Source organism: Leuciscus leuciscus, assembly GCF_965113295.1.
Source record: "Leuciscus leuciscus genome assembly, chromosome: 8".
Lineage (NCBI taxonomy): Eukaryota > Metazoa > Chordata > Actinopteri > Cypriniformes > Leuciscidae > Leuciscus > Leuciscus leuciscus.
Window position 1 is genome coordinate 4,365,567 of NC_138732.1, and position 10,000 is coordinate 4,375,566.

Genomic DNA, 10,000 nt, shown 5'->3' on the forward strand with positions numbered 1-10,000 from the left:
TGTACATTGACTTGCGTTGAATTCATACTAAAACATTGCGTACGGCAGTGGCGGCGCAACAAACTGAATTATTAATCCAGGACTGAATGTAGGCTAATTGTTAAATAACAATTTAACAGTGATAATAATGTAGCTATGATTAGCCTAAAGTTTAGCTAAAACTTCAGCTGGTAGGGTTGGGAAATAGCCAATTGCCAAATAAATCTGAATTTTTGGGCTAAATAGCGATGTATGGTATAATCTGAGTATTTAATTACTATTTTTCTATAAAAAAAAAAACTGCAGTTCGAAAAAAACAAATCTTTGAATGTAAGTCTATGGGAACACTGGGCGATTCTTAGCCATAGTGAAATCGCCCCAAAAAGAGGCGGTACTCCACAGAACGTGACTTGGCGCTGATTGGACTATATCCAGAGGCAGAACAACAGTGAGTGACTGCTAGCGTAACTCTGTGGTCGAATAAGATTGTGATTGAAAAAGTCCCTTTCACTAGCCTGGTTAAAACCAGACCATTCTCAGTAGTAACTGAGTTATTGTCTGGCAAAGCGTCATTAATCACTCAGATGTCTCTGGGCACAATTGAATAGACCTAAGACCAATCAGAGCGATCGTCATGTGTAAAGCCATATGCTGCGTCCCTAAGTTACACTACGCCATAAAAGTATGTACTCTTTTTGGGAAGAAAAGGTATTTACTTTTGAATGTGTAGCAAAAAAGTAGGCAAGCTTTGGGACATACTACTTCATCATCTTTATCGGACGGATCTGTCGCGTGCGTCCTGTCACGTAAACTGCCCTGTCAATCATCTTCTCATAGTTAAAATCCTCTATTAAATCTAATTTAATTTCCTACCGTTTCGGAGAGAAATGTAGCAGCACGTTCATCTGCCAGTGGGTCTTTCATGGAGACTGTCCTCGTGTGTTTGCAATTTTAATATAATAATGCATTTAAAAGTTGCTGCGCCTGGCCTGCGCAATTGGATAGACCTGAAACCAATCAGAGTGATCGTCGTTGTGTAAAGCCCGCCTCAACGTTTCTGATTGGTGCCGTGATTTCGAGGGAATGGAACATGCCAAATTGTGTGGACATATTTTTTGTCCTGGCTGTCATGCAAAAGATAACCAATGAAATGATAATAACTGATTAAGTTGTAGTCAATGTATGCTTTTTCCTGTGAGCTTTTTGTTTTTCTATGCATAGTAAAATAAAACCTGTAGTTGTAGTTTGCCTTTTTTGCCAAATCATTTTGTCAGTTAAAGTACCTTAACCAAGTTTAGTGTGTAGTTTAGGTCTTACAGTGAGACCATAAACAAAAAACCCTACCCTAACAAAAAAGAAATTACCGAGCTGCTGCTTCTCAGCCTCAGATGTCGTTCGGGTTTCTCCAGTAGACGGCGCTCTTCTCTAGAGAACTGTCTAAATGACTTACATTTTACTGAATGAAGATGAGGCTGCCAATGATAGAGTCGGTTCAATGTTTTTATACTATGCTGTCAATTGTTCATCTGATGCAACATTGAAAACATCCATCCCTCCCTCCATCCATCCCTCCCTCCATCCATCCCTCCATCCATTCCTCCATCCCTCCCTCCCTCCATCCATCCCTCCATCCATCCCTCCATCCATCCATCCCTCCATCCATCCCTGCATCCATCTCTCCATCCATCCATCCCTCCATCCATCCCTGCATCCATTCCTCCATCCCTCCCTCCCTCCATCCATTCCTCCCTCCCTCCATCCATCCATCCCTCCATCCATCCATCCCTCCATCCATCCATCCCTCCATCCATCATCCATCCCTCCCTCCCTCCATCCATCCATCCCTCCATCCATTCATCCCTCCATCCATCCATCCCTCCATCCATCCATCCCTCCATCCATCATCCATCCATCCCTCCCTCCCTCCCTCCATCCATCCATCCCTCCATCCATCCATCCCTCCATCCATCATCCATCCCTCATCCATCATCCCTCCATCCATCCATCCATCCATCCCTCCATCCATCCCTCCATCCATCATCCATCCCTCCATCCATCCATCATCCCTCCATCCATCCATCCATCCATCCATCCATCCATCCATCCATCCATCCATCATTCATCCATCCATCCATTCATCCCTCCATCCATCCATCCATTCATCCCTCCATCCATCCATCCATGATGGTTATTTAACTTTTTTAGTTAATATTAATATATATATATATAATTTTAGGGATGGGCATTTTTCTCAAATATTGCATTTGAATATGACGTTTAACGAAAAATACGTAATTTTTTTAAAGTTTAATTTTTAAAAAAGTTTTTGTCACCATTTCTGTGCAAGCTTACGATTAAGCAATATACACAACAAGCTTACAATATATGTTAAAGTTGACTGAAATTCTGAAATAAATAAAAAATTATCCTGAAATTAGATAAATAACCTGAATGATTCACACCAAGGGAAGTTTACAAGATAAATGCCTTTTAAATGCAGTTCGTACTAAATCAAGTGTGCAACATGAATCATGAGAGACTATCTGTGGTGCTCATGAAACATGTTGATAAAGACTTCTGCTTATTTGCAGACTTTAACTGGTAGTGAATGTCAATTTCACACAAAAACAGCGTGAAATGTTGCTGGAAATAATCCTGGATCTTTAGGTGTAGCTTGAACTAATTTCCATGTGTGTTTAGGTCCTAATTCAATGTCCACCCCAAAATAACGATCACAGCCATGATGTAAACATAAAGAAATATTTTAATGTCAAATAAATATCATCCAAAAAATACATGCATCTCATTGTGAGACATAACAAGTGTGCATCTGCTTTAAGTTGGTAACATATGATCTAAAGGAGTGGTTTTCCTGACAAAGATTAAGAAGCATACTTAATAAAGTGAAAGATCTAATGGTAAGCTCTGGGTTTTGGTTGCGTAAGGCTTAATCTTCAGCAGGGAAACACCCAACGGGTTCTTTCAAGGAACAGGACAGCAGTGCCGAGATCTCACCACAAGGTCGCGGTAAAACAAAGACAACATTTTACATCCTAAAAGGGTTCAAGTTGACAACAAAAGGCCGCCCTTGTTCCTAAAACACCCCGTCAATGACACGAACAGTCCTTTCACAGATCTCCCGGCTCAGATAAACAATAAAATCTTCAATAAATAATCAATAAATAGGATAGCAGGAGCAGACTCTTCTCTGCCGTGGGTAGTGTCATGAAGGCTCTTAACTCGTCGCGTCTCTACGCCTTGCTGGCATAGATCTAGAAAAAGGAAAGTAGGTCGTTAGTTACACAGCGCTTGTTATCTCTGTTCGTGCTTTCTGAGGATCTTTTCCATTCCAACGAACAGTGGACACCAATCTCACAAACACCTGCAACTGTTCCCTTCATTTTCTTGGTATAAATGACTGTATTTGGGTTGATTCAGCAATACTAACTTGGTAACATTAGTTAATGTATTAACTAACATGAACTAACCATGAGCAATAGTATTTGTTACTGTATTTATTAATCTTTGTTAATGTTCGTTAATAAAAATACAGCTGTTCATTGTTAGTTCATGTTAACTAATGAACCTTATGGTAAAGTGGGTTACACTTTAATTGTAATTGTAGTTTAAAATACACAGATTGTATTTTGCAATCATTAAAGGCAGTTCTTTAGAACCCTAAAGTTCTATTTAGAACCCTAAAGTTCTATTTAGAATCCTAAAGTTCTATTTAGAACCCTAAAGTTCTATTTAGAACCCTAAAGTTCTATTTAGAGTCCTAAAGTTCTATTTAGAACCCTAAAGTTCTATTTAGAATCCTAAAGTTCTATTTAGAACCCTAAAGTTCTATTTAGAATCCTAAAGTTCTATTTAGAACCCCATTGTAAGAACTGTAGCAGGTTTAACTGTGAAAAACTGACAAATCTGGGTTACACTTTATTTTAAGGTGTCAATGTTACAGTGTAATTATATATTTAAGTACTGAGTAATATTAAGCAACTACATGTACTTACTATAGGGTTAGAGTAGGATTAGGGTTTGTAAGTTGCATGTAATTATGCATAATTTACTTATTACTACGGTAAGTAACATATGTAACAAGGACACTGTAAAATAAAGTGTTACCGTTAACTTGGATGTCTATAAGAAGATGTGATTGTCTTGAACTCACCTTTTGCAGAAGAGTATGAAAGTTCTGCACAAACGTCTGGCTGTTAACCTCTCTGTACGATGACTCGCACTCAGCTTTCTGAAACAGAACGTTGTACACGTCAGAACTGCATGCAATCATATTTCATTTTTACCATGTAAACACTCTCCACAATAAAGGTTCCAAAAGGGTGTTTTTTTATTCTCTCCAAAGAACATTTCAGTGAGCAGTTCTTATAGGAAACCCTTTTTTTTTTTTATTAGTGTGAAGATTATTTTTCCATCTATAACGAAGCTTTAGGTGGAATGGAAAGTTTCCATGGATGTTAACGGTTCTTCATGGAACCATCAACGCCAATAAGGACTTTTATTTTTAAGAGTGTAGAAAATGTTAATTTCCATGTGTTGCTTTGTTTTCTCACCTGTGTCTCTTCCGGTTTGCAAATGGTCAACCCGTTCAACTGTTGAAAATAAAGAACAATGAATGAATAAATAAATCAGCATTTCTCATTTCTAAGTGTTTAAAACAAGAACAATGAGCAGAAGGCGTAATAAACACACACTCACGATGATTTTTTTGCCGAGCTCCCTGGAGATTTTCACCTGGACCTTTTTAAGTTTCGCATCGGTGACCGACACGTGGATCATGTTGTGCCTGAAAGATTCCAGTGCAGATGCAATGCAGCAGTCCTGTCGAAAGAAGCAAAGACAACCGGTTAACACATGCACTTTATTTATTTACTTCTTAATGAGTTCAGATGCAATGGATTTTTAGGCAAACCCCGTTTGAAAGCCTCTCGGTACACGGGTCAAGGAACCGAATCTGTTTTCTGAAACTACCCAACATCTCTCTCTCTCTCTCTCTCTCTCTCTCTCTCTCTCTCTCTCTCTCTCTCTCTCTCTCTCTCTCTCTTCCTGTCATTATTGCATGCACACATCTATACATCTTGACTTCAAATTTCCCTTCTGCTCATTAAGCAGTTTTCACAGAAACTATGAGGAAACTCTTTCTTTCCACACTGTTGAACCCCAGAGCGTTTTCTGCTTGAGAGTGCACAGAAACTGACACTTTCATTAAGAAGTGAATATGAAACAAATGTTACTGTAAAAATGCATACAATAATAATAATAATTATAAGCAGCAGCAGAAAAACAAAAGACTCAAAAAAAAAAAAAGGTTCTAAATGGAACCTTCAAGGGGTTCCATCAGGCGCTACACTTATAGAAGCTTTTAGGGGTTCAGGGGTTCAAAACTAATAATTTTGTTTTATTTTTTTATTTTAATTACATTTCATAAACTAAGCAGCTCGTAAACATAATTTAAATAAGCTGTTAAAACATTAAAGTATTTTGCAATCATTAAAGGCCGTTCTTTAGAACCCTAAAGTTCTATTTAGAATCCTAAAGTTTTATTTAGAACCCTAAAGTTCTATTTAGAATCCTAAAGTTCTATTTAGAACCCTAAAGTTTTATTTAGAACCCTAAAGTTCTATTTAGAATCCTAAAGTTCTATTTAGAACCCTAAAGTTTTATTTAGAACCCCATTGTAAGAACTGCAGCAGGTTTAACTGTGAAACAGGACAAATTTGGGTTACACTTTATTTTAAGGTGTCATTGTTACAGTGTAATTATATATTTATATATATATATTTAGTACTGAGTAATATTAAGCAACTACATGTACTTACTATAGGGTTAGGGCAGGATTAGGGTTTGTTAGTTGCATGTAATTTTGCATAATTTACTGTTATTACTACGGTAAGTACATGTAACGTAACAAGGACACTGTAAAATAAAGTGTTACCCAAATCTGTTTAACATATTAGCTCTACTCCTAAATGTCATTTGTTACTCATCAGATTTCTCCTAAATGAAGCAAACTTTCTCCTGACCGACTCTAATCTAAAAAAGAAGCGATTACAAATCGAGAGGGTGTTTGCCAAGAAAAGCATGACTAAAAGTTGTTATTTCTGTCTTGATTTCAGCTCAGCAAACTGGATTCATTGAAATGTTGTTCATCAACCCACACACGTTCTGAGCGCATTTGAAAATCAATTAATCTGTATCGCGTAGAAGTGAAACCCGCTGAGTTTAAGGTGGGCTGTGTAATGACAGAAGCGTCTTTATATCACAGCAGGGTCGAATCACTGAGTCATGCAGAAACCGCTACGAAAACGAGAACCCTAATTATGTGCTCGTCCAGACATGAAGAGAAGAAAACGAGTTGCTTACCTTCAGTTCATTGGTGATGGGTGAGTTGATCAAAACTGGGCTTTTACCCTTTAAAAAAAAAAGAAGAAGAAAAAAATCAGATTTGAAAAACGTGTAAAATGAACGCAACAGATCCTTCATCTTTCGAAATCAACTTACCATTGCTTTCTTAATCTTCCCGAGGTCATTCATGACTTTGTCGAGGGTGAGTATCATCGGCGACTCGTCAGCCTGCGAAACAACCCAACACGCCACTGCGAACAGAACACACACAGACGCCTTCATGTTTAAGCTGCAAAGTTTCTTCTCTAAAGCTAGTTGGATTGATGTCCTTCATACTGTCAACAGGTACACAATCACCTTTATATAAGAATCCTTGAGGACGCAGGAAAACCGCTTCTCTGTGGAGATTGGAAAGTCGATTTTTACAATGAGTAATTTAGTTTTTCTTTTCCACTGGCCTTCGTCAGTTGACAAAAGATGTAATCGAGAGGCGCGTGCGCGGGGGTGTACGGATGCAGTGTGTGTGTGTGAACCTGACCCAGACTTTCTGCACACTTGGCAGGAAACTACAAAATGCTGTCAGTTCCTCTTCTCATTCTGAATCAGCATCAGAAACATGTGTGTGTGTGTGTGTGTGTGTGCGAGCGGCTATAGGTGCGGCATCATCAAGCACAAGTGGATATGACAAAGGTGCTTTTTACTTTGCGGCTTCCCACACAAACCATATTGATTATAGACAAAAACAGGAAGTTTAATGTATTGTTCATCTTATGCGATAAGAATAACCCTGGAAATGAAATATTTGCACTCAAACCCTGAAGGGGTTAAATTACCGGCCATATCGGTAACTAAAATTAAAACCGTAAAAATAAAAAAAACACACATTTTCGTAAATAAAATAAATTATATTTTAAAAAAAAACAAGAAAAAAAACATTGCTAATCATTTCTCAGTTTCATTTAGAATATCGATGTTCTAAAAACTGAAATAAAAATAATGAAAACTAGTTTAGGCATATGTAAAAACTAAACAAAAACTACTAAAAATGACCAAAACTCACACTTTAAGTAAAATAATATATATTAAAATTATAATATATAATAATAATAATAAAATTTAAGTAATATGACAGTACAAAAATGAATATTAATCAGAAAAAAACACTTTAAAAATGTTTTGCAAGGAATTGCTGGGTACAAAACACTTTAGTTTAGGGTCCAATTCTCATTCACTAGTTGCTTATTAGCATGCATATTACTAGGATTTTGACTATTTATTAGTACTAATAAAGCACATATTAATGCCTTATTCTGCATGACCTTATTCTACATCCCTTAATCTACCCAATACCTAAACTTAACAACCTTATAACTATTAATAAGCAGTAAATTAGGAGTTTACTGTGGAGAAAGTCACAGTTAATAGTGAGAACTGGACCCGAAACTAAAGTTTCATTTATGTTTAATTCAGTGTATTACTACTTTTGTGAAATTTTTTAATTCAGAATTATTTGTGAAATTTCCCACTGGTAAAGTGATAATCGGTTTCAGTGTAATCGAATCTCACTGATACTAAAGCATCACGGCTCGTGGCTTCAGTTCCGCAGTGTCACGACACACTTTGAGAGACGCGATCACTCAACATCATAGAACAGGAAATGAGCTCACAGTGGGCCTCTGAAAGAACCCCTCCGCCAGCCAATCACAGGCCTCGCTCAACAGGAAGTGGTGTGTGTCACCGCGACAGGGGAAGGCCCTCGTGACCCCCCGGACAGGACAGGTTCACGCTGGGGATTCCTCCCTTCACCAGGATCATGGAAGTAATTTGTGCTCGAGGTGAAAACGATATGATTCGAAACTTTCCTCCGTCAGTCATGTCTAGATCTGAATGGTTTCCCTCAACCTGGAAAGCACAAAGAGAGTGTGTGGGTTTATGTGTGAGTGTGTGGGAGGGGGTCTAGTGGTGGCATCCATATCATGACATACATAAAACATGCAAAAGTTCACTGATACAGATCTGTGTTTTCTGATGACAAAAATCCGTCCGTGTCGAGAATGAGGAGCAGCGGAATATGATGAAATATTTTCACATTTATTTTTGGATTGGAACAGTTTATTAAACCTTTAGACAAAAAAAAAAAATAACCAAAAAAATTGTTATATTATATAATATCTATGTTTTTGACACATTTATGGCTCTTATAGTATAATATAGTGAGGAGGGGAAAAACACAAACTGAGCAAAAATATGCAATTTGGTGGATCTGCTGAGATTAATAAAGACAAAAAGATGTAAGATGAAATTCTGATGCTTGTAATGTAAATCAATGAGATCTTAACAGAAACTTACATAAAATGCATATCTGTCATCTCTATATCTTTCAATAATGTCTTAAGATGATATTTAAAAGCTTAGTTTTATGATCAAAGCTCTGTAGTTTTATGTTTTGCAATACAATGATTGAGAAATGAACAAAAAAACCTGATGATCATATTTGATACTCGTGTGTAAACATGATTAAAAACATTTTTATAAAAAGATAATCGAGTAAAACTAAGTTGCTTCAGTCCAGAAAGTGTTTGTCTTGAAATATTACTAACAATATTATTTTATGCTGATATTTACTTAATAAAACCTGTAAAGATTTCACAGCAAAAAGACTATTTGAAGCACGAGCGTTTGTACAATCATACTCAAATACTTTTACTTGCTAAAAACAAGTATCCGTCAGACGACAGAAGCACTGGAGATTTTTTATTAATAATATTTTTTAAGTTTATTAAAGTCCCCTGTAGTCAATAATTGGATCCCTTAAAACTCATCTTTGATCACCAAAATGACATATTTAAATGTTTTATCCTTCAAATATTCAAATATCTTGAATGTAACTCGACACCCTTTCCTCATTTAGTATATGCGGTTCTATGAATATGCAAATGAGCCCCGCCTCTACTCGCTCACTCAGCTCAGAGATCCACTCGTTGATCTGATTGGTTACAAGGCAGTCCAGTTAATATGATAAGCCTTTTGCTTGACTACGTTATAAAAAATAAAAATAAATGTGTTGCTAATGTTACACACAAACCATTTTCCTGTTTGCAATGGTTTGTCTTACAGCATAATAAAACACCACACACATAAACAAAACAAAAAAGATGATTTTCACCACAGGTCTTTAAATAGAGCGGTGAGGGCATTATGTTTTTGGTAGCTGCAGGCATAATCATATTAGCTGTTATTAGGGTTGGGCCGATAGACGATATCATGAAAGACAACACGATGTTGAGCCGGTGTGGTGAACAATCGAGTCCTACTGAAGAGATGAGTCCGAGCTTAGGACCCAAGCAATCCGATTGGTTCAAAGCACGTTTTATGAGTAATCGCTTTAGTGCCTGGTTTACAAATCATACAAAATCACTTTATTATAGAAGACGTTTGTACTACGTTATAATCTCTTCAATATTCAATAGGACTCATTTGTTCACCACACCGGCACCGTGTGTTTTGAAGTTTAAAAACCTTTATAAATGATCTTGATCTGTTTGTTTGGGCCGCAATTCAGAGATTCCTGTCTGTTGCATAAATTACAGCGCATGAATTCATCAGTTTCTCCCGAAATACGTGAAAGTAAGTGGCCGGTGAACTGGGAGAAGAATAG

The 10,000-nt window shown here is 37.1% G+C and overlaps 1 protein-coding gene and 1 long non-coding RNA gene across 7 annotated transcripts in view; one reads left to right on the plus strand and one right to left on the minus strand.

Annotated features, from left to right (window-relative positions):
• Window positions 1-10,000, plus strand: part of LOC309504222 — a 105,272-nt gene that overhangs the window by 28,824 nt on the left and 66,448 nt on the right. The window lies entirely within an intron of this gene.
• il21 (interleukin 21) overlaps window positions 2,726-10,000 on the minus strand; it is a 23,072-nt gene continuing 15,797 nt past the window's right edge. Inside the window, exons 1-7 of one of the 6 annotated variants that reach the window (XM_082177195.1) lie at window positions 8,010-10,000; window positions 6,700-6,740; window positions 6,499-6,593; window positions 6,361-6,408; window positions 4,696-4,818; window positions 4,551-4,589; window positions 3,540-4,228 (exon numbers count right to left, since the gene is read on the minus strand). The exon at window positions 8,010-10,000 is cut by the window's right edge and continues 203 nt beyond it. In XM_082177195.1, coding sequence (XP_082033321.1) covers window positions 4,046-4,228; window positions 4,551-4,589; window positions 4,696-4,818; window positions 6,361-6,408; window positions 6,499-6,555 — 450 coding nt within the window. In that variant the 5' untranslated portion in view covers window positions 6,556-6,593; window positions 6,700-6,740; window positions 8,010-10,000 and the 3' untranslated portion in view covers window positions 3,540-4,045. Of the gene's footprint in view, window positions 3,252-3,539; window positions 4,229-4,550; window positions 4,590-4,695; window positions 4,819-6,360; window positions 6,409-6,498 lie in introns of those variants that run through there. The other 5 variants (XM_082177196.1, XM_082177193.1, XM_082177194.1 and 2 more) reach the window with 5 other exon arrangements.